Source organism: Psittacula echo (genome assembly GCF_963264785.1).
Source record: "Psittacula echo genome assembly, chromosome: 6".
Taxonomy (NCBI): Eukaryota; Metazoa; Chordata; class Aves; order Psittaciformes; family Psittacidae; genus Psittacula; species Psittacula echo.
The window spans coordinates 35213197-35238316 of NC_137743.1; the positions used below are offsets into that span (position 1 = coordinate 35213197).

General features: G+C 44.7%; 1 protein-coding gene across 1 annotated transcript; it reads left to right on the forward strand.

Annotated features, from left to right (window-relative positions):
• Positions 1 to 12818: 12818 nt before the first annotated feature.
• On the forward strand, positions 12819 to 24552 carry LOC308223085 (carnosine N-methyltransferase 2; the record flags this gene model as incomplete). The annotated part of the gene is made up of 8 exons (XM_080621727.1): positions 12819 to 12844; positions 15036 to 15097; positions 16479 to 16617; positions 18854 to 18906; positions 21956 to 22063; positions 22171 to 22301; positions 23289 to 23382; positions 24197 to 24552. 8 exons carry the CDS (start codon positions 12819 to 12821, stop codon positions 24550 to 24552), a joined length of 969 nt encoding a protein of 322 aa, XP_080477853.1.
• Positions 24553 to 25120: the final 568 nt, after the last annotated feature.

Below are 25120 nucleotides of genomic sequence, written 5' to 3' on the forward strand. Positions count from 1 at the left end.
TGTTTGCAGGATCAGAAGGGAAATGCAAACTGGTTTTTAGCTTTTTGCTCCCTCCTTTAGCTCATGAATGGATTTTGCTGCTCACCTTCCAGATGTACTAACTTACTCTGGTTGTTCTCCCTTCCCTGGGTTCTGCTTTTTCCAAAGCCAGATGCAGGTCCAGCCCAAGTGATGATAAAAGTCATTAAATGACTGAAGATGGTGGTGTTATTTCAAGGGAGAGGCAGATGTCTGTAGTGGTCTTTCTGTGCTACAGCCAGTAATGAAGGCAATGGGGTGGTTTGTGCAGTGTGGTGCAGGCTGGATTTATTATTCTTTTCTCTCTAGGTATTTCTCTGACCAGTGAATTGCATGAATTCATACTGCATTTGTTTCTGTTGCATTTAGGAACCAATGGAAAGATGGCTGCACTATACAAGTGCCCTTACTGAATCAAACATATTCACTGCTTTACCGTGTGGGAGGTAACTATTTTTAAGGAATAGAAAAATGGCTGTATCTACACTACCTACAAATACAAAGGTGACAAACAGATTAATTACTGCTTGCTTTAGCAAAAATGGCTGTGTAATGACACAGAACAAATAGCATAAATGTGCCCGAGATTATTTTAACTAACATATTTCTCAGTTGAAATAAAAAAATGTCACTGCCTGTATCGTGTAGGGAAGATTCCTGGCCACTCACATAGCAAATGTGACTGCCCCAACCACGTCATCTTGGTCTTCACTGTCCAACACCTTGCTCGCCTGGCAATTCTGCATTTTATATTATGGGCATGAAAGAATTGGCAGTATTCTTATGTTCTGCATTAGTAAATAATTAAACTCTATAAAATTATTAAGCAATAATAGATCTGATACAGCTAATGTATTAAGGTCTAAGTGAACGTTAGCCAAAATAGTGTATGTTTAGTATTACGAAGAAATATGCTACCACAAGCCCAGTATGAATGCAGCAAAGCAAATGAAGATTCATGGTGATTCCCTGCACTGGTCAGGAGTACAAAAAAAATGGTGCAGAAATATCCACACTCAATAGAGACACTTCCTATTCCAATTTGTCAAGGCTGTTAGAGGTGATGTTGCAGTGAGGAGCAGCTTTGCTTTGCCTCAAGGCCAGGCTGGACTTCACACAGTGCCTGTGCGCCTGAGCTTGTTTGTGTGCTCTGATAAATGGCTTGATTTTTATTTTAAATTGGCTTCCCAGGTCTTCCAAAGACCCTTGGAGAAGTTAAGCCCTGGCACCACGGCCTGTCTTGTTGCATGGACACGGGACACCACTCTGCAGAGGGAAAATCACTGCCGGGGCAAGGGTGAGAGCTGCCTTCTTGGGCTTGCATGCACAGGCGCAATGCCCAAACGGGCGGTGGAGAAGGGGGCCGATACGAGGTCACTCCAGGCAGCTTTGGAGAAGCCTCTGTCGCTTGGGGAAGTGTATTTTAGAGGGGTATCCTCAGGGGCATGCAGCAAAAGCAGCCCTGGTATGACGTGTTACTAGAAAGATGGCAGAGCTCAGCATCTGCAGCACTACTGGTGCTGCTGGTTGTTAACACCTTTTTCAAGTTGCAGTTTCTTTCTAAAGCGTCAAGCTTGACACATGGCAAAATCAGCTACAGCTGCCGCCAGCAGATACAAGGTTGCATTATCCTGGCAGCATTGTGAAGGTAGAATCTACCCTCCCAATTTGAGATGTGTTTCCCTTTTAGACTCTGAATTTGGGATGCATATGAAGACATGGCAAAGGCCAAAATGCAGTATTAATTGTTTCAAGTCTGTATAGCTTATCACCAAACTTGAGGACAGTAGTAAAACAGCTCCCATCTCTTATTTACCCACTCGTAAGCACTTGTAGCAATGTTTTGCAACCTTGCTGTGATGGCAATATATCTGGATAAATTGATCCTGAGATACTGGAGTTTGTACCTTGTTTGCTGACGCCTTGCCTGCTGTTTCTATCCTGGCTCTGAGCAGGTACAAATAATGAATTAACTGCTGGATAAGCCCCGTGCTCCCCTGAGCAATTATGCTGGCTTCTGCTATAGCAGACACAATTTGTCCTACAATAAGTACAATTTTCTGAAAAGTTAGTTCTGGTTCAGGCTCTAATCATCAACATCTGTGTAATGTATTTTTGGAGGGAGCCAGTTGTGAGTCAAGCTGTTAGATTGGCAGGTGAAAAAGCACGTCTTTGGAGTGCTGTGGTCCTTTTGGGGATGCAGATATGCTCCCAGCTGTGTGTGGCATTAAGTCAATTACCCGAGAGCAAGAGTATAAAATATGCAACGATCTTGAGCACATGGGTAGTATGTTAGCAACCCTTGCTTCCCCATCTCTGGAAGATCAGCTCTTATGATTTAACTTGAATTTAATTCTCAGACATGTAAAATCTGTTTGCAGAAGGTGCTCCAGGCTAGAAATGGAGGTGGTGGTTAGAGAGGTTATTTCGTACATCTGCTAACTAATTCTGGTCAAGAAGTGTTATTAGACAGTAAGAAAGAAAATCATGCCACAGAGTGTATTTGAGCCACAGCCAGCATGCAGCAGGCAGGCACCTGTAAGCCTATACACTTATGCACTTACACACTTATACACTAGCTGAAAGAGCAAATTATGGTGGTGACTGGGAGACCCTAGTCTGAAGATGCTGACCTGCTTGAGGTTTCCCCCTGTGTTTTAGGTTCAGGGTACTCAAACACAGTGTAAAACGGGGCAGGATCAGAGACAATTTCCTTATTTTGCTGTTTGTCAGGTTTATGGCCTAGGTTTATGTACATCAGGGAGAAAGAGCTAATTTTCCTGTTGCAAAGAAATGCATGAGATGAAATTTCCAAGTCCTAATACTTGGAAGCAGTGAGGCCAGGATGTCAGGGGAGAGCCCTGTAGCTCTGCAGTGCAGCTGGGATGTGCCTCAAGACTTGGAGGGTTTTCTAAGTAATTGCAAACAATCTTCCAAGACAGAAAATAATGAGATATGCCAAAGGACTTTAAGGTTGCATGTAAAAAAAAATGATGATGCCACCTCAGTGCCCTCATGAGGTGCTGCTGGTTGCTTTTGCTACTGGGTAAAACCTGGAATAACAGCAGGGCATGCTTTAGGTGCCTCTTCTGTTCCTGTTTGGTCTTCCACCTCGGCACATTGATTAGCGAGCAGGGTCAGTCCCCTCCTCTCCCAAGGCTGATTGCAGGGACCTATCCCTATGTACAGCTCTCTCCAAAACCTTTTGGTTTGGAGAGACCAAAAGGTCTGCCTTTCCAGCCCAGCTTCATTCCCAGCATGTCTCACACTTGGTGCTCCATTCAGTGCTAGCTCTCCCTCCTCACTCCCAGCTGGTGACACTGCAAGCATTTTGGGCAGGTCTTATGCTAAACCTGTTTTTCCTCTACATCAGTCTGTTGTTAGCGTGAACAGTATGAAAACCTCAACCCAGCTTGTCTCCAGAATACTTGACTTGTACAACATTGGTGGGACCTCTGTGCACCAGCCTGGGGATGCCCATGGTCCTCCCAGACATGTGCATTAGCTGAGAGCCCTGGGCCTGGCTGGAGGCAAAGAAGACCCAGGCATAGGTGCTAAGTGAAATTTAGCCATCAGGTGAGCTGCCTCAGGTGTCCATCAGACATTGCCTGCACATCAGAGTCAAATTGTGTCCTGGCTGGTAATGGCCTTTTAGGGGAAAAGAGGAGAAAATAGCTGTTTCATATCTTCCCTCAGAGATCCAGGGTTATTAAGTGCACAGCAGTAGGAAGAGTTCCTCAGAGGCTCCTCCAGTGACAGGGATCTGCAGCAGGTATAATAATCCCACCATTTTGCTGCTCTGTACTTGACAAGAAACTTGGCAAATTGCTTTTTTTGCTGTGTCAAGTGAGGTTTGTGAGAGTTTCTGCACCAGCTGTGTCATTGTAGCCACTGCTTCCTTCTTTGCATAATGTTTTTCTGAGTCAGAATTGCTTGGTGTGTTAAAACAAATGATCTCTGTAAACAATGGTAACTACCTGCGTAATTGGTGTTAATCACCTGTGAGGCACATCTCCAGAATACTGCCAATATCTTGGATGCATGTACCCTGTACATCATAAACAACTTTCCAGCGTGACGGCATTGTCCAAAATACAGAGTCTACTGCAGAGAGGCTTTGGCAGTGAGATTTTATGGTCCTGAGCCCCATCTTTAAGTAGATGCAGAATCACAGTCAGTGTTATATCCTGTTTATTCATTTTGAATATATTATTAAGTGTTTATTGGTACCAAAAGAGCATAATTAAATAGCATGCCAACTGCAGATGAGCACTATGTTGATGACGGCTTGTGGCACGGGTGATGTGTGAATTTTATTAACATTGTCATTTCCAATCCCCAGCATCATAAAGGACTTGGACATTTTCTATTACAGTTGCAGATCAACTTTAACACTACTAAAGCAATCATAGTGTGGGAAATTAGGTATAAACTGAAAAATAATTAAAGGCCTAGTGACAACTTGATAACAGTGAGTATTTAAAGTGTTGGTAACAAATACTGAATTTTAATTTTCATGCTATAGCTGATACTAGTAATTGAGATGAAAAACATCTTCACTGCTTTAGGAAAGCTCACTCACATATGTAGTATTTAAGGAGAGGAAAGAAAAAAAAGATAAAATCCATAGTTCCTGGGTTAGGTCTGCTAAAAGCTCAGGAATCATGTTAAATCCTGCTGGAGGGAATGTGCCAGAGTTAACCAAGCTGCTCTTCAAAGAGCATTAAGCTGCAGGCGGTACCTGCAGCAGCCTCTGCAATGTTATTTATATTTAAGATGCACTCCTTAGGCACTATGTGAATGGAAGTGACCAGGGACATGCATTTTAAAGCAGAGGACCACTACAAGGGGGCGAACACAAGATCTGCAGCATGGACATGGGCTGTACAAAGATGCGCCCAATGGCATAGAACACAGCTAAGTTCAGAGAGAGGAGATGGCTGGGTTGCATTGGAGCTGCTTCATTTGGTTTTCTTCCCTGGGATTTTTGAAGCCATTATGGTCTTGGCACAGTTTACTGAGATGTTTGGTGCTGGTCTTTTTGTCACTTCTCACACCTGCCATTGGTCACCTCCCAGCTCAGCAATCTGACCCTTTCTGGGGTAAGTAGTTGAAATCTGGTTTGGGGGAAGAAAATGAGATTTAGTAGTCACATAAGACAGCAATGACAGAAGGAGGCAACAGGGGCCATCAGGGAAATAGTTTCAAAACCATATTTAAGTTAACATAGTTGGAGGCTATAAGCTGTATTATGACTCCAAAGAACTGAGAAGCTGAGCATTTCCCTCACTGTCCTTTCCCCATTGGCAGTGCATGGTTCAAAGGCAGCACAGAGACCTGTGTGAGTGATGACATGATGTCACTCCACGACAGTGGTACTTCCCCTGTCAGTATACTCATCTGTTTGTGTTTATTGATCAGCTTTATTGAACTGAATTTGATGGTAAGCACGGTTTGCTGTTTCATTCAAAAGTGGGCACAGCTTAACATGTGGCGAAGAGCATGTTGGCTCTGGTTGCATTTTTAGGACTGAAAGCAAGTGCCTTAGCTCCTCAGTTATCCACTTCTGATCCCTTGTTAATTATCTTCATACCCCACCTGACCTCTCATTTGGAAACACTTTGAATCAGGTATTGGATTTGCTATTCAGTTTTCATTTGGGATTCCAGCAAAAATCAAACTGTAAATAATAAACAGAAGCAAGAGGCATTTCTGTAGGACTGAGGTACTAGAGGATGCTTGGGGAGACTCTACACACGCGACACCCACCTGCCTTCCCAAAAGCTAGTTGTTCTTGGGATGAAATAAAGCACAAATACCTTAGACTTTGCTCTTAGGAACTGGTAGTCTCCGTGAGCAAAAAGAAGAGCTGTTGGGAGGCAGGAAGGAAAAGAAAAAAGACTTTGCTAAGGTCTTGCAGTTTACCAGCAGCTCTTCTACTGCACGGCATCCCATCTTTTCCAGCAAGCTTAGGCCCTCATTTAATGAGTTTGTGAAATATCCCTGTAATTTAAGCAGTCTCTCCTAAGAGCTGCTGCTGGAGCAGATAGGAGGGGGGGATGCAAGGGTGCAGGAGGTACCTGAGGCCATACCCTCATCAGGGTGAGGATATGACAGCCCTGAGCATTTCGCAGCTGGTGTCCCAGGCTTGTGGCAAGGCAGGACCCTGCAGGCGCTCCCTGTTGCATTTCAGGTATAGCCACAGATGCCAGGGGGAGCTTGGCCCAAGGAGGACCAATAGCAATTGTGGGGGCATATCCTGCACATCATCCACTTTGGATGCAGAGCTATTGCCACGTTGCAAAGCCAAGGGCAGGAAGAAGGTGTATTTTCCAGGCAAGAGTTTGGCTCTGCTGCCTCTGTCAGAGCCGAGCAGCACAGCAGCAGATTGTAAAGGGGCTCAGGGCCTTGTAACTCTATCAGGTTTGATCAATTTTTCACTCGAGTTAGTAATACACCAGAGAGCATGTCAACGTACTTTATGGAGGTCTGCAAGTGCCTACCATAGATAATCCATAAAGCTCAAATGGTTTCCTGGAAAACAGACATTTTGTTGTCATCATGAGGAGACTACTAAGCAGTGGGGGAAAGAAATAACAGAATAAAAATAGAGTCTGCAGAACCTGCTTGAACACCTTGACAGGAAGCGCAGGCAGCACTTGGAAGGATGGGCTCAAGGCAGCTGCTGGCAGTGTCTGACAGCCAGAGCACAGGCAAACAGCCACCACTGCCAGCCCCATGCCCCTTCAGCCCTTGTCTCTGCAACCCTTCCACCTTCTCACCCAGGAAAAGCAATTGTATTCTGTTCATTTTTAATGAAACATAACAGTCAAGTTTTAGCAATTAATGGAGATGCAATTTAAAACACAAAACAGTTGCCTCGCCTCTGCCTCTCAGTCCATAAAACATGGATTGCTATGAATTTGCAGCATTAGCTCCATGCTTTAAGCATGTTGAGTAGGAAAGACATTTCATCACTTCAGTGTTTAAATGATTCTCCCAGCTTTCTGAATTCATGATTATGATATAAGATTATTTTGCTTTCAGGGTGTTTACCAGAGCCTTTTTTCTCAGACTCCTCAAGACACCATGACACCTTCTCAACTCTCTCTGCCAAACACTGAAAGCTTTCATGAAATTGCTTTTAAATTAATTCATTTTTTTCAAAGCATCTCTGTGTTTTGAACCCTGGAGTGAATTTTGGAGACCCCACCACAGCGCAGAAGCTCAAATTTTACCATTAAAAATGTGCTAGGAGAGTTTTTTTCACATTCACCTGGCTCGGAAACTGGGAATTAGTAAGAACGTTAAGTATCCTGACACTTAGGATGAAATAGTAAGAGTGGGTGCCCACTGCAGAAACCCAAAGTGAATGGAGGTCAGAGCTGAAGACTGCTGTGTAGCTGGAGCCCTTCTCACTCCTTACCCCTGTAGCATTGCTTATTCACAGCATAGATTCCAGCACCCCATATGTGCTCATGGTATATCTGCATCTACAGAGTGCTTCTGCCCTGGAGAGCAGGACTGATCCTGCCTACACCTCTGCCAAACCAATCTTTCTGGTTCTATCTATCTATCTTATTCATAGGAGAAATATGGACTTCAAAGGAAGAGAAAAAATAATTGCCCAGAGACTTGACTATTGAGCCCAAAGAAAATCTGCTGGCTTTTTTCCACAGTAACTGTTCCAAAGTATGGCCATTTTCAGAGATTACCAGTTTGCTGAATACCCTTTTTTCCTCACAGTGTTCAATATAAAGTACTTTTCCTTTCCACAGCCTATAAAAGAAGACTAATCCACAAACTGAAAGCCAAATCCTTCAGTCTTTCCTCTGCTGAGTCTTAATGCAGAGTATAATACTTGGCAAGCAGTAATCACATCGTAAGTGTTGCCTAAGGCCTGACTCGTACAGGATGAAAAGTCAGCGAGTGGTAAGTTTCCAAATGACCTCTGTCAGCTCCTAAAAAGAAAAAGCAAAGACAGCAGCCGGAAAGGCCAGCTCAAGCACAACTAAATGGGGATTCGAGAGAAAGAGCAAAAAAGTGTCCTTGCATCCCCACCTAGTGGCTTTTGCTAAAATAAACCCGTGGTCCCTTTCTTTTGGGCATTTTCTCCTCTACGTGCTAATGCAATCTGTTAAAAGATAGACAAGCACATTGCTAGACTTGCGTCAGAAGTGCTGGGCTGAGTCAAAGCTCCTCAATTTCATGTATTTCTTTGAATTCAATTTTTTATAAATATTCCTCAGTAAGTTTTCAGGCTTTCAAGGTTTTTCTTCATGTCTGATCACTTTGTGGCCAAAACTACTGTGGCAGCAGAAAGCTGCTGGGCTCCAAAGGGACCAACGAGCACGTTTGCTGCCTGGCATAAATACCAGGGTTTGACAGATGGCAGAACTTACCGTGACTGTAAGAGAAACATTAACCCAACTTTCAACAAAATGTTAATTTAGCTAAGGACATTCTTTTTAAGAGCAGGACAAACCAGAAAGATTCACAAATCGGCCAAAGCTTCTGTGTAAGGTGAGCATCCCCCACTGGACTCATACCATCTCTTCCACTGTTTGCTATTTACCGAGAAAAGGGTGACTCATCATCTCATTCCACTGACGGCATAAAAAGAAGTATTCCAGGTTTGTAACAGATTTTTGCCTGGTAGACTGGTTTTCCTGGGGTACCTTGGCTGCTCAGAGAGTACAGGCCTCTTCCCTTTGGAGGCAGTGCCATGTCACGTCTGCTGTGATGGCTGGTCTCAGCCTTGCTTTAAGAGGAGGTAAGTAAACAGAATTTCAGTTCTGATCTTTCATTTAAGGTGTAATTGAAATGTAATCAGTAATAATAATTCACTAGTACTTTTGTGTTAGCTGCTCTCCGAGCTCTTTATGGCCTTTATGGGAGCTCAGCACCCATGGGTCTCTGGGTCTGCCAGAAATTTGCATCATCTTGCAACATTCTGTGATCCAAACTGCTCAGCTACAACTCCTGAACCTGCAGACTTACTTGCTCCCAGTTACAAGCTAGTTGATGAGCCCCAATGAGGCAGAGGAGCACCAACTTAGCACACCAGCGCAGCTGAGAAACCTTAACGTAAGGCAAAGTTCCGGTGGTGCCGAGCTCCTCTGGATGTACCCCTCCCCAGCAGCCCTCTAAGGGTCACGCATCACAGCCTTGTTTCTCAACAAAAACTCCTGTCCCTCTTAGTCTGTCCTCTTGAACCAGAAAATCTTTCTTGGGACCAGTCTTTATGGCCTTACTGTTTTTACTGCTGACTTTGAGCCCAGGACAAACCCTCTTTGGCTGACAATTCCCCACGTTTCCATACAACAGGGTTTGTGGGTGCCCTGGTTTTGGAGCACTGTACCTGTTGGATGTGTTTAATCCTGCCAGTGCTGTGCTCCCAGCACATGTCAGCAGCAGCAGCACAGGTACAGCCACGGAGATTTAAATTCTGAGTGTATTTTCCTGGCTGCAGACCCACGAGCTCCCCGAGGGCTGAAGGGCACATGCCTCTGCTCCTGGCTTTGCTCCCAGAGATCATTTTTTTTAAACACTGTATGGTCTGTAGAGGAAAAGCTGGTCTTCACCTTGAATCAAAGCCTTTTCTGAAGGCGGTCACGTTGGATTCTCCATCTGCCCTTGCCTTAGCTCTGTAATTACAGCTACATAAGATATGACCTGCAGTCAAATAGTTTGAAAAGGGTGTTTTTGAAGGCTCTTGAAGAACTGCACCAGTGGCCAGGCTTCAATAAAGAGGCAGGAAGGGCTGTGTTAAAAAAAAATATGATTGATCTCCAGACCTAGATGCTTTGTTATTTTGTGAGGTTGAACTGAAATGTGGCTGAAGTGGCTGGGCTCAGCAGCAGTGAATGCTGTGTCCCCAGGACGGACAGGTTCTGCTTTTCCGATGTCATCCTTTTCAGTATTTATCAGAAGTCCTGTTCTTTTTCCTATGGGAAAAAAACCCTGTATGCACATTTAAAAACAAATACTGTTTTTGAGCTCCAAGACCTACTGCTGCCCAGGAGCTGTTAAATATTTAATAGGATTAATGCAAAACAAAAGCTCTTCCTTTAATGGCAAATCTTGTCTTTAACTGTCAAGAAAATGGGTACTCCAAATTTCTGGCTACCTTCCTCTCTACCAGAACCTGCCTAATGTAAATAACACGTTTGCATCAAATGTTTCACTTAGGACAGTACAGAAACTGCTGGCTATACCTTAGAAAATGTGTCCAGGAAATTGAAATTCTCTAGCTGATGAAACCACTGTAATTATAAAAAGAAACACTGCTGCAGAAGAAAAGAGCTCTGCTCTCAGGAAAATCAAAGTTACATTGCACGGGCCTTAATCAGGTGTTCTAAGTGGAGCTGGGAGAATCTCAAACAATAAACTAGCAGTGCCACAAAGAATGCCATAAAAATGCCAAGGACCTTCCTGACACTCATCAGCCTGACACTTGACCAATATTTAGATGATAAATTCATTGAAATTTGATTTCCAAATGCCCAGGCTTTCTGCCTGAAGGCACAGGTCTGATATTTGTCATGGTGGGCTGATGGAGGTGTAGCACCGAGGGGGCTCAGCACCATGGATGACATCGGCCTTGGGCAGGCTCACCCTGGGAAAAGTGAATGACCTACTTCTACAGGATCAGCCCAAAACTGACTTCCACAGCCACAGTGTGCGGGAAAAAACACTGTTGTTTTGTCTGATCTCGCACTGCAGGCTGGCTCCAGCTTTAACCATCATCTCCCTAATCAAAATCCCCAGCTTTTTCAATTTGCACGAAAAACTCAGTTTAGAGAGGATTTAGTCACGAGCTTGCCAGAACAACCAAAGCACAGCGTTTGAAGGGTATATCCTCCAAAGCCACCCTGCCACCAATTCCTGCCAGCTCAGGCAGCTGCCCACAATGTCCTGTTGTTTCCAGCAACAGGGAACAAAGGCTGTTGTTGTAGGCTAATGCCGGCTCAGTTGTGGCATGCGCCTAAGTGGGCTGCTGGAGCCGCGGGGAGGAGGGGACACAGGGAGACCAGGGGGGCGTATCAGCCCCCAGTGGATGTACAAGGAGGTTTCCAAGCTCCTGGATGCTGGAGGGCTCTCTACAGCTCCTGTTGCTCCCGGGAGGTACGGCTTCCTGCTGGAACCTGCGGGGTACCCATCCCTGGTGATGGCATGGGGGGGTGGACAGATTCCTGGGCCTGGCTGGGCAGTGTGGCTTAGCTGGAACAAGGTGGAGGTGGCTGGGGGACATGAGGCAGTTGTGGCTGCAGCGTGTGGGGCTCTGCTGAGAAATGCCAGGTGCCATCCACCACTGCATGGCTGATGTCTGGCATCTCTGGTGGAAATATTTAGGGACTGAAACAGCAGATGTAAAATCACTGGCTGGGTGGTCAAGCAGGACCAGGAGTCAAACCTACATTTTACACGGTGTTCTGATCTTTCACCTTCTTTTTAGAAGGTGTTCTGATCTTTCCTCACCTTTGATTTGAATATTTTAGTTAGGAGCAATGATGTGGCCATTTCTAGCTTTGCTTGCTGCTGCGGACCTGCCTCAAGGTGTAGATAATTTAAATCTAATTGGAAACCAAATCTAGTATGAATCAAAACAGGTGACTGTGGTGAAGCATCCCTACCTCAGAACATGACACCTAGCCTCCCTGAGCCATATGAGGCAGGTGGTATTTTGGGGGAGGGATCTCAGGAAGGTAGGAGGGTTTGCTAAATCTGTTCTGCCTGTTGCCTTCAGGGAATGGGAGTGGAGAGGATCCTAATGCTGCGCTTCCCACCACTGGACCTCACTTGAAAATATAAAGTCTCTAAATCCTTTTTTACACTTGTGTTATTAGATTTTAGTCAAAAGAGGCACCAGTCTTGTGGGTGCTGTAGAAGAAAAGGCCAAATCCAGGTGCAGGGAGCACACAGGGTTTTCTGTATTTGCAATAGTCACAACTGAATCTACTGTTGTGCCATCCCACCTTGGGTGACATCCATCCCCTAAAAATGTTTCCTTGTTTTTAATCCCTGTGGCTCAGCAAGCAGAGTGGGAGCAGGCTGGGCTTGCTGCCCTTCACCCTGGCTCCCCATCTCCCCCATCCCCTTCGTGGGGCAGGAACAGGGGGGTTCCAGGCTGCCCACAGGGCTGCAGTGCCCACTGGCACTTCCATTATGCCCCATATTTCCCTGAATCAGAGATGGAAAGATCACTTGTTCAGGTGTCTGGGCAGCCAGTGAGCCTCTCCTGTCTGGAGAAAGCAGGTATCTCCCAGCGCATCCCCAACATGTCCATCCCTCAGGCAGCAGCGTGGCAAGAATGCAGGAGATCGTCTCCTCCTGCACAGGGCAGTGAAGATGAAGGAGCAGCAGGGTTCAAAGCAAGTTAAAACATGGATGGAAATGGCCCCCAGGTCTCCCGGCACTGGCTGAACTGCTCAGCCACTTCCACTCAAGTTTAGAAGTCTCAATCTGTTCCTTTTGTTTCCCTCCCGTTGAAAACAGCGCAGCTGCTGTGCAATGAGGACAGCCCCACAGACGTCAGGCCTTGTGCACTGCCCGCCCCGGCCCCTTGCTCCTGCCTCACAGAGCTCAGGTTTCTCCTTCCCTCTCCAGTGACACTGCCTGTCCCAACAGGTGCAGGCAAAGCTGCGGACTCACGCCAGGGTCACCACCTCCATCGTGGTGGGTTGAATGGCCGGCACGGAGCGGGGCAGCAGGTGGACATGCTAACATAGGGACCAGGTACCTGGCTAGCCCCCAGCCCCTGCCCAGCCGCCGTGTCCCAGCGCGGCACGTGCCACACCATGGACCCCGTCCCAGAGATGAAGAGGTATGTGGATTTTGGAAGGGAGCGAGGGTGCAAGTTTTGCCACCATCCAGCTGGGTGTCAGAGCCAGCTCCTGCTGTCCCTGTGTCACAGATAGATGTGTGCAAGATGGGAGTAACAGCAGATGTGCCCATGTGTCCTGGGAGGGATGGGGTCTAATCCAGCCTTTGTGAGGAGACCTTTAGTCCCTTAGCAGCCTAAATTTAGGTGTAATGGTGAGTTATGAAGAAGTTCTTGCAACTTGTGTCGCTAGAAACGTCTTGAATATAATGACTTTTTCAACTTAAAGGTGCTGTGTCATTTAAAGTGACACTGTGAATTCCCTCTGTGCCCTGCACCTACACTCAGTAATGAAACCTGCTCAGTTCAGGGAGGGAAAGAGGTTTAACCTTGCTAACGTTGAGCTCTGACTTAGCAAGGAACCATGTCAGGACCATCTGCCCATGAGTATCCTGCTCCCTGTCAGTCACTGCTTCAGTCTTGCTGTTGTGTATTGGGGTCCTGGGATGGGCAGCTAGATTTTAAGCCAGATTTTAGAGGAAGTCCATTTGTTCCTAGCAATAATTAAGCCTGTTTCGCCTTCCCAGCAACAAGTGTTAATCTTAGAAACCCTGCCTGGGGAGAAATGGCAAGTGTCTCGGTGGAAGTTACCTTGGCATCATCCATCCTGGTGGATACTTGTGCTGCAGTCTGTCCAGGTCACCTGGCAGGTCTCATGGGATGGCTGGAAACATTTGACCGGTCAGAAGTGGAGTTTGTATTCCGGGACCCCAAGAGTAGTTCCTCTCTGCACAGGGGAAGGCACATTGCCCTTCAGCATTTTAGTAGTAGATTTATTCTGAAAACCATCTTGCTTGGTTCAGCCAGCTGAGAGTACAGAATAGTCCTCTGTTTTGATAGGCAAAGATAGAAAAGGTCAGAGAGTTGAGTGGAGATGGTGGGGGACTGGCCTGCAGCCAAGCTGGAGCTCATGGAGGTGGGCTGACCTCAGCCTTTCAACTGCTGAACTTCTGTGAGGTCTTTTCTGGGGAGAGGTGAGGTCAAGGTGGTGGAATCGAGACCTTTGACGTACCTTGTGGGAGCCAAGTACACAACTTTGGCAGTGAACTCAGATGAAAACAACTGGTGTTGTAGGACTCCAGCAGCACCCCGGCATCTCCAAGACTTCTGGGACATCTTAGTGTTTTGTTTCCTTCATCAACCAAAGCAGTGTGTTATTTGCACATGTGACCACTTCCTTGCTACTTGCTAGCACAATCATTACATATTTGTATCTCAGAGCTCCACTACAAGACTCCCATCTTTCTTTTCTGCCTCTTGGATCATTTCTTGTTCATGCAGGATTTTTTTCCCTGACAGAGGGGAGTCAGGGGATGCTTACTGCTGTTGCAGACTGCTTATCATGAAGCATTTTCTAACAGCAAAGCTTTGGGAGCAGAAACGTATCTAAACTGAGGTTGTACAGGAATATCACCTCTAAGTCTTGCCGTGCATCTTGATTTTGAAATGTGATTACCCAGAAGATGACTATTCCCCTTGCATAGATAACCTCACCCCAACACTTTCTTTGCAGAATTGGGGACCTTGCTCCAATTTAATTTCATCCCTTCCTTTTGTTAGTGGCACCTCATCCCTGTTTTGTAGATGAGGCACACTGTCAAAGGAAAATGAAGATGTGACTTCATTGCTGGCAATCTTCACAAAAAACCCCTAAACTAAGAATGAAAGCATGTGACTGAATGAAAACATTTATTGTCAAATGGCCTTTTGCCCCTTGAGTCCTGTACCTTCTACAAGTTACCAAGGTAGTATTTGCAGACAGCAAAATCCTAAGTTAAGAAAAAAAAAGTCACAGCAAAAAGATCTATGAAAAGATCTTTTAGCACTTCAGATGCTGAAGCTCACTATAGCCTTTTCCTAATTTCACTGCTATTTCTTCTACTCCGTTCATGATTAAAGGTTTCACAGAGTGTGTATGTAATATCCACTGTATTGACTGGTTAATGATTCTTCAGAGGTAGGAAAATCTTCCACAGCACATCTCAGACAAGTGCTGGTGCAGGTGGCCAGTCTGTTGCTGATACTTATGGGTGATCAGCTAACTGAGAAATTTTGACTTTCTTTAGTTTTCAATGCAGCTTCAAAAAACCATGCAGGTTCTTCAAATAACTGAAGTGCTATACTTTCCTTACAGGAATAGGTTCCCCAGCATGAACTTTGAAGCAGAGATTCTGACAGCTCCACACGATAACTCAGGTATTTGGGAGAAAAAGAAAAAAATAAAGAGATTAAAGTAAAATGCCCACTCAGCTCGCTATCACTGCAAACATGTTTGAGTTCTTCTGTAGTTAGAGATCGATTAAAAAACAAAACAAAACAACACAAGCCCAGGATGCTAAACTGACTGCAATTCAGGTGATTTCAGGTTTCAGGGTGTATGCCAAAGTGTTGAGGATAGATGTTGGTATATTTACCTCCAATAGGGCTGGACACACGTAGGGTCTGCATACATGCCTACCAGAAACACAGCTGCCAATGACATGTGATTTGGAAACAGCACAGTTCCGTATGAGACATACGCAGTTTTCTTACTAATACAACTAAAACCTGATGATTACAAAGCAGTTCCTCAAAAGTCAAAAATGAGGATGAAGATGTTCTACTGAGTCCTGTCCTTCATTCTCATTTCATTTAGGAGGAAAAGCTGATTTTTTTCCTGTTGAACGCTACCTTTCCTATGCTGATCTCACATGCTGAGGCTGGCACTATGACTGTCTTCCTACTGCAGCCCTCTGAGATAGACCCCAGGGCGAGTACTCAGCTCATGGAATCTTCTTGTGAGCCTCAGTTTTACTGTTGCTCCTCAGACCCAAGCAGTTGGTTACAGCAGGGCTGTCCTTCGAATGAGACAGTGATAAAGTGAGTCTTTGCAGTAATTGCTTGCAACCTGGGTGTTCAGAGCTAGATCTCTTGTTCTCAGTCACGCATGTTTAAGCACGAGCATATTCATACGAGATGCTTTTGCTGCTGGTGTTCCTCCTGCCCACAACCAGCAGTTCCTAGTCAGAAATTCACCTCTCTGGTACTGCATTGCAGTCCCATGCTGGCAAGATTCAGAAATGAGGTGTTCGGTGTTGACTATATTTGCTTCAGCTGCAGGTGGCAGGTTTTGTGTTGTCTCATCCTTAATAGCAAGTGTGCCAACAGCTGGTGATTTCAGTTACACCATCCAGCATATGTGTGAGTGATGGCCCCTCCGTTAGGCAATTCCCTTCACCTTCTTGCCTTGATTCTTTCAGAAAAACTCTCCAGTTACCTCCCTTTCTGTAAACCGAGTACCCCATATCTGGCTAAGCATTTTTGAGACGTTTTCCTCAGGCTGACTTGCAGTAATAAAGCACTTAACAAATACGCTGATGGAAAAGGACATCTAAGGATAATTTTCAAAACCTGACTGTGAACAGGTTGGAAAGTGTTAACATTAGCCCATCTGCATGAACGGCTCCTAGCCCATGTGTCCTCTGGACCATATTCCCAAATCTCTGACTTCTGTGTTGGGTTTCTTCCACAAGGTAAGTGCTTTGATCCTTTACTTGCCTTGAAACCACTAACACACAATTTGTATTTGTTTCTCAAGAGCTATATGTGATCCCTTCCATGAGAAGTCTCACAGCTGAGGAGTATGTAGAGGCCTTCAAGTCATTTTTGGATCATTCAACAGAGCACCAGTGCATGGATGAATTCAACAAGAAAGAATTGCCCAACATCATGGCTGGGTAAGAAAGCACTTCCACCGAGGTGGGAAAGGCATATGTTATCCTGGAAGGGCAACCTGCATTCAAGGATCAGAAAACATGTTTAAGGACTTTCTGGAGCAGGAATGAACTTTTAATGCTATTAATTTTTAAGTCCCTTAATTGCGGTCTTTAGGATTGAAATGGTTTAAGCCCAGTCAGCAACTAAGTACTATGCAGCTGCTTGCTCACCCCCCTCCCTGTCCCAGTAGGATGGGGATGAGAATCAGAAAAAGGTAAAACCTGTGGGTTGAGATAAGAATAATTTAATAATTGAAATTAAGTAAAATATTATTATGATAACAACAGCAACAACAACATTAATAATTGTAATAATAATAACAATAGCAATAATGTAATGAAAAGGGAAACAACAAAAAGAGAGAGAAATAAAATTTCCCCAAAACCCAAGTGATGGACAATACAATTACTTATCACCTACTGACTGATACTCTGCCTAATCCAAGCAACTATCAGTCCCTCCAGGCAAACTCCCCCCAGTTTGTACACTGGGCATGACACACTGTGGTATGGAATACCCTTTTGGCTAGTTTGGGTCAGGTGTCCTGTCTCTGTTTCCTCTCGGCTTCTTGTGCCCCTCCTCACTGGCAAAAGTCTCAAAGACTGAGAAGTCCTTGATCAGGGTAACAATTGAAACATTGGTGTGTTATCAGCATTGTTCTCAGACTAAATCCAAAACTAAGCACTGCACAAGCTACTAGGAAGAAAATTATCCCAGCTGAAACCAGAACAAGGATATTCTGTTTAATGACTCCAGAATACATGCCATTGCAACTAATACACTGCATTGCCTCTCAGCTTATCTTAAGGAAAGAATCAAGACCTAATTTTCATGTCCATCCTTTTTCATTAGCAGATTTTCCAAGGATTAAGGGTTTTGAGGTTTTTGTTTGTTTCTTTCAAAAGAAAGATCTCTTGTGCTCTCTCCCTGCATTTGGGACTTCATCACACATCAGCCCAAACTGAAATACATCTCTAATTCCCTTCTAGTGACTAATTCTTGGTTTTCTCAATCCCCTAAGACCTCCTTATTTCTATCCTAAGTCAATTTGCATTGCTTAAGTACCAAATGATAATCAGTTTGTGAAGTATTGATGTAATATATTAAGACTGGATATCTGCAGATAGTTTTTAAACAGCCTAGATACAAACCACATGAAAACCTTTTCAAGTTGGGTAATTTTTGGCTGTTACAGAAACTCCATTGAGAAAAAAATTCAGGCAGTCAAATTTTTATTCTCCATATCAGATATATATAAAAAGTAAGCATTAAAATAATAATAAAAAATAATTTGCATTGGGAAATTTAATTGAATTATTTATGTGAATTTTAAATGATGTAAAACACTGCAGCTTCCTATAATGATGATTATGTCAAAGCGTCTTGGCCCTAGTTAGGCTAAGCTCTTGACTAACTCACACCCTCCTTACTACTTGTTCTCCTCTTGCTGAGTCATTGCTGTGGAGTCTCCTGAGATTGTGTATGGGAAACTCAATCACCCTGCACAGTCCATGCCTGAAAGCAGTACAAGGCCATAAAGCATGTCAGAGCAGTAAGGAGCCTCTGGCCCGGGCTACTCATCCTCAAGCCAGGCTGTAATTATATATTCTGCTATGAACCACGTGATTGGAGGGTTTTTTGCCTTTTCAAAAGTAATATTTCTAAGATAAAAAGTATTGAAGATTCCGACTTTCCCTCCCAATTTCAAATCAAGATTGTTTTTGAAAAGATAGAATTTCCAGTCACCTGGATAGCCTCATCTTTTACTTTCTCTAGGTATTTGTGGCCAATATTGGAAAATCAAACTTCTCTCCTCAAGGTGCATAGGTTTCGCTTCAGCTTGCCTTGTCCCTGCATCCCCAGCAGTGCCCATCCCAGCAAAGCACAGCACGGCTACCCCCAAAGGGAACTCCTCACCATGGGATTCCCTGAGGCATTTTTGCATGGTGCCAGCCACTGCGTGAAGGAAACTTTCTGGCAAAGGATGAGAAACACTAAGTCCTTTTTGCCTACTGTACTTTGATATGTGAGCTTGCTAATATGGGGCTGGCTCCCACCACGCAGCTGGTTATAGCTGCTTTCCAAAGTGATGCTTGAATTTCTAGCCCAATTCATGTGACAAAACAGGAAAACTTCCAGGCAAATGTCACATCTGAGATATTATTGTGGTTAAGTAATATGTATTTATAATTTCAGTCTCAGCGATGGAAAATCAACTATAAATGTTCTGGGCGTTGGAAGTGGCACAGGTAAGGAGCTTAGCAGCACTCCTGATGACAGGGGCTGGGGAGTCCCTGTGGGTTGCAGAACGTGATGCCAAAATTCTGAGCAAATCAGGCTTTAATAACAGTGCTTCTCATTGAGGCAGAGAATGGCAATATGGGGCGTGGAACCAGGACGAGAGAAATCCTCCCCTCCCTCCCTTTCACATCTCCCTTCTGAAACACTGCTTCTCAAATCGTTTTGAGAAGTGAGATGAGTGGGATGATTTCGGCTTAGTCTGTTCCTCTTGATGACTCTCACCTGACTTTGTACGCCTCAAAGCAAGAACTGGGTTAGGTATGACAGCATCTCCAGACCCTGTCAGAGAGAATTAGAGAGATCTGAGTTGGTTTGTTCCACCCTAAGTCCTATCTTAGACTATCCCATCTGAAAGGATCTCTCTTTCTGCTTTGCTTTTAGGGATCCCAGAGGCCAAAGCTGGGCAATGCTCTGCTCCAGGTGGTGCAAACCACCATTAGCATGGGGCTGCTTCAGCTTTTTCAAGATGTGTATTTTTGTTACTACTTTGTTTATATCCAGTGATAAATAAGGTTTAACTGCAAATGGTATTTCCCCCCAGAGAGGAACCCATGTTTTGGAAAATAACTTTGAAGCTGTTTTAAATGAATTTGTGTTTAAAATAAGAAAAGTGATGAAACATCCAACTTTGCTCCTAGGGAAACTGGGGATAAATAAGAAGTAAGAAGTGGCAGTTTGATTTGTCAGAGTTTGCTTTTGCTTTAAATAGTATTTTCAGATGAATGTTAAGTGCTAATACTTTCAAATGAAAGTATTTTTCTCACTTTTTTTTTTTTTTCCTTGTTTTCCTGAGTGAGAGAAATATAGCATTGAACTATTTTCCCCAGCTGGGAATATTTTGGAGCATATGAGAAAGCGAGCAGGAAGAAATCACTCAGTTCTCAATTGCACTCTATTTTCATAAAGTAATATAAACCCGAAATTCTGACTCCAGGAAAACACAAGCGGAAAATGAACTTTTTGCACAGTCCTAATTTTTCTTTATTTCCTTTTCAGAAGGTGTTTTAATAGAAAAGTAAAACCTTTAAAATTTCCTGGGTTTCCTGCCCCTCACAGATGATGTGGTACAGAGTTGCACCCCCTCAGCTTGCCCACAGCTGCAAGATCTGAACTTCTTTGGCCAGGCAGGGAGTAAGCTGGGATGGCATTGAGCAAAAGGTTATATCTGATCCCTGACCTTTTCAGGCTTGGACTCTGATTTCACAGAGCCCCCAGAATTAATTTAGTTGATGATGGGGATTAGGGACTGACTCTACATCCTAAAATACTGTTGTCAGCTCCAGATCACATTTTCTCATTCACCTTATGTTTACCCATGGCTGGTTTAACTCTCTGGGCTGTAACCTCCCAGTTAGTGATACATGGGCTGCTCTTTGCAGAGGGGTTTCACTCGTGCTTCACCCTCACTGTGATTAGTACTGAAGAATTGCAGGCACAGCAATCTGGCACAGAGAAATTCCTGCTCTGAACCACTGTATTTTACTGCTAGTTTTTGCAGATACCCCAGATGAGGACACTATTCACTGCTCTTGCGAAGACTGCATTAGGGTATTTTACAGAGATGGAGTAAAAAAACCCCACCCAAGCAACTTTTATGACACGCATTTGCTGTGATACACCTATTTGCCACCAGCAGTCGCTCCAGGGAATGGGGTAGTGATGCTTTACCCCCTGCCTGCCCTGAGCCTGCAAGGAGCCCAAGTCAGCACCTCTAATTGCTGGTGCTCCCCATCCCAGGCACATACTAACTGGCATTTAGGACTGCCTAAAATGAATCAGCTCCTTCCTATAGGGATCTTCCATCCTATCAACTATTTGTCCATGCACCCACCTTCAACATATGCAGCCACAGCCCCTTTCCTTGTACTTTTGGCCAGCCCTGCACTGCTGCCACTGCATTCCTCAGCGGTCTTGGTTATTTTTCTCCAATTTCAAAAGGCTCGTCCTTCCTTGGATGTCCCTGTAGTGCTGGCATGGCTTCTATTTCCCTCCTTGAATTCTATTTACTGCAACACCTGTTAAAGATGAAGACTTTTCTCATAGCTTGTAAGTCAGCTAGGGAAGATGCAGTATTTCATATCAAGACCTCTGCGTGTGGCATTTGCAAATGCAGCCTATTTTTAGGCCTCACCATAAGCTACAGATGGGATTCGTGCAGATGTCCACTTAAGGTGGTCACCTTTGCTGTTTGTTTCTGTAGTCCCAGAAGAACCAGATGCTCTTTGTATGCTTGGTGTACTGTGGCCTTTCTGGGAGAAAACACGAGTGGCCTGCCTCACTTCAAAAGAGGCTGGAGATTTCCTAGGATGGGACAGGATGCTGCTTGCTCTTTCAGAGCATAGACAGCAACAGAGAAGCACCAACAGCTAAATTTTCAGGGTGCCTACACACAAATATATGAGTTTCTATTTACAGCTCCAAGATCAGTCAATGCCCAGAGCTGAGACCAGGTGGCTGATCCCTGAAGAGGGAAGATCCAGGGTACTGCATGTCAATGGGTCCTTCCTCTTGTCATGCTGCTCCCTGAGTCTGGGAGCTGTCACACCAGAACAGCCATCACGTCCCTGTGGCACTGCCCAAGGCATGGACCACCCTGTGCCATGCTGAAGTTACACAGTTGTGCCAACTGGCTCCTTGCATCCATTCAAACGTTGTGGTTTTGTTGGAAATTAATGCTTCCTGGTTATTTTTTCTGAATACTGACCTTTGATTATTTTGACCTGTTTGTCTCATGACACAGAGTAATGCTACTAGCAGGTTTCTGCACTGTAGCTTATCTCTTCCTTGTTCTTAGTCTTACCTATAACTATATGTTACCTCAAGCAGTCAAATATCATGGTAAGACTACCACTGGGCTCGATGCCACTATGCAGGCTGCATGGTAGAAAGTGCCTCACTTCTGCCTGGGGATTTCCCAGCAGGTAGGTGGCAGGTACACTGCATCCTTTCATCACATTTAAGCACTTTTTGAAGCATGATTTTATGTTTATTGAATAGGTGAGCAGGATTTGAAAATGATCAGGATACTGCAGGCTGCACAGCCAGGTGTCCTTATTGACAACGAAATTGTAGAGCCCAACCCACAACATGTGGCAGCTTACAAAGGTAAGGCTGTACCTTCTGCCTGGGGTACATCAAGAATTGTCTATTTGAATGGTGAGTTTTTCTGCTGCTCTGTGAAAAACATCTTGTTCTACTACTTTTTAAAACAGAGTTGGTGAATCAAACTCCAGACCTGGAAAATGTCTCTTTTAGTTGGCACCAGCTCACTTCCTCAGAGTATGAACAACAAGTGAAAGAGAAAGGTGCACATAAGAAATTCAACTTCATCCATATGATCCAGGTAATGCAGTATTGTTTTAATATAGGAGTGCTAGCTTTAGCCACTCCCTTAATTTCTGCTGTATGCATGAAGTTAGGGGGACCAGAGCTGAGCACTGGTCTCACTGAGCTCTCCCATGGAGTCATAACTTCTGCAGCAGCTACACTAACATCAAACCTCATTCCCTATCCACCCTGGTTTTGGTCTCTGGTTTGTACTGGTTTAACTGTGTATGGTAGATAATAAAACAGGATAAGTCTCAGGCTGTCACACAGAAACCAACAATCATGCTTTGCTGCTGCAAAAGACCTTGATTGTTTTGCCTTAACAGAGTAGTTTGGATAGCACTGAAGAGAAAGTTCAGTGAAAGACCACCTGTGTCAGGTTTTGGGTCAGAAATGATGCTGCTGTGTCTCTGATACTGATGACACTGCTGTTGTACGTGCAAAATAATATTTTGTAAAAAACCTGTTATTCTTTTGCTTTAGTGGCTTTTGTTTCATTTTTCTTTCATCACATCCTGTTTTCATTTCATAAAAGCTGATTTCACAGCCAGAAAGTGTTTCAGGGGTTTGATGGATGGGTCAAGTTACAAGTCCCGATGGCAGCCTTTGAGATGAGCCCTGCTTTGTCTTAGTGCAAATTCCTCAATATCTGGAAGAGACCCATCCTACCCATGTCCCAGGCATGTCTGAGAAAAGTCCCTGCTGATAAGGACCACTCACACAAACCAGGAGACTCCCCTCTGTGGGCAGGTCAGCACCTGGCTGGCGGCCCAAGCTGAGCAGAAGGTCCCTGGGTTTGCCGCCCAGGCTGTTGGTGCCAGTGGAGAGCTGGTGATGCTCAGTCCTGTAAGGCATCCTTAAGTGTGCATGCTAAGTCAGGACAGGCTGGGAAGCAACTGTGAGGTAGCTAAAACCAACTCTATAGAGAAAGTGTTTAAGCCTTTGAAGGGCCATTGCACTGTGAAGGAGGAATAATGGCTGTGTATAACTCTGTCACTTCTAGATGCTGTACCGTGTGGAGGATATTCCCAGTACTATCAAGTTTTTCCACAGCTGCCTTGACCATCGTGGTAAACTCCTGATCATAATTTTATCAGGTAAGAGGCAGCTTTATTTTTTGCTTCTCAGGATTTCAGTAGCTCTTATTCTTCTAGTAATTAAATAAAACCAGCGCTGTATTTCATAGGGAGCATGTAATTTTGGGCTTAGCCTCTTGGACCCTAATATCTGATGGGACCCCTTTGTGGTATTGTTTCCATGCTTATTAAATAGATAAATAGCTCCATAACTAAAAGAGACCTCCTACTGTGAAATTACTGGCTAGAGAGAAGTGTGTCTATTCATGAATGAGGGTCAAACCTTCATGGTGAAATCATCACTGTAAAAACATTACCTGAGCTCTCAAAGGACCTGTCTTTGGGGGTAGGCTTCTTCCCCATGTTTGCCATTAATATTACCTCTCATGTTGCTGGTAGGCTGTTTCCCTTGCCAGCTGGGACTGTCTTTTTCAGGTATGCATTCTTTGATATGCACTTAAAATTGAGGTTTGATGTATAAAAAACATCTACAGTATTCTAGCAAAGGGTATTTACTAGGTAGTGTGCATGTGTAGAATCAATGCACTGGTACCTCTGTGTGTAACCCTTCTAGGCAAATCCAGTGCCTGAGGCCATCTCCCATGAGTTTTCTTTAAATGAGAGAGTTTCGGAAGGAGAAGTGGGGATATTACAGGTTTACCTCTCTCTGGGCATGGATATTTATAAGTGGATCCCAGTAAGGGGAAAGCTCTTCTGCTTCTGGCAAGGTCTGGGTCAGCAGCAAGGGAGCATTTCAGACTCATTTAGTAGTTGCATTAGCTGATGTTTAGCTGCTTTGGCTTTGCAAAAGTAACCTTTCCTCCTGTTCTGTCAGACAGTAGTGGATGGGCCAGCTTATGGAAGAAGTACAGACACTGCTTGCCTTCCACGGACAGTGGCCACTACATCACCTCCAACGGCATCGCAGATATTCTGAAGAGACTTGGTACTGAATACCACATTTATGAATTTCCATCAGGCTGGGATATCACCGAGTGCTTTATCGATGGGGACCCGGTTGGAGGCTGCATGATGGATTTCCTGACGGGGACAAAAAACTTCCTGGGCACGGCCCCCCCAGCTCTGCGACGGCAGCTGCAGGAGGCTCTCTGCCAGCCAGAGTGCAGCAGCAAAAAGGACGGGAGAATCATCTTCAGCAACAACCTGAGTATGATTGTGGTTGATTCCTAGAGTCCGGACCAACTGTAGAAGACGGGTTAGGGTGGGTATGGAGGCAATGCAGTTGCAGACTGGTGTAGCTTAGAAAGAAGGCAACTCACAGGCAAGGTGAGAAAGTGAGGCTCAGCTGCAGCCTCTCATTCCCAGCCAGGGTCAGCAGAGCCACCTGTGACACCAGAGATGAGCTCTTTGTCCTGCTGAGGTCATCGGGGCCAAGATTTCACCCTGGCTATTCAGTCATAAAATCATAGAATGGTTTGGGTTGGAAGGGACCTGAAAGACCATTTGTTTCCAACTTCCCTGTCTCGGGCAGGGACACTTCTGCTACACCAGGTCCTAGTCTAGCCCTAGGAAAACATTTTGCAGAGAGTAAAGAGCTTCATCTCACTAAAAGCCTACATGGACTTGGTTTTTGACAGTATACATTCTGTCTGTGCTTTTGACACTGGAATTTCCACTTTTTTATAGAGCCAGCATGTTTACGTATCTAAAAACACGTCTATATGACCAGGTGCTGTTTTTCAGCTGAGACGAAGCTGCAGTCCCCATGCTGGCTGCATAGAGACCCACTGCTTCCAGC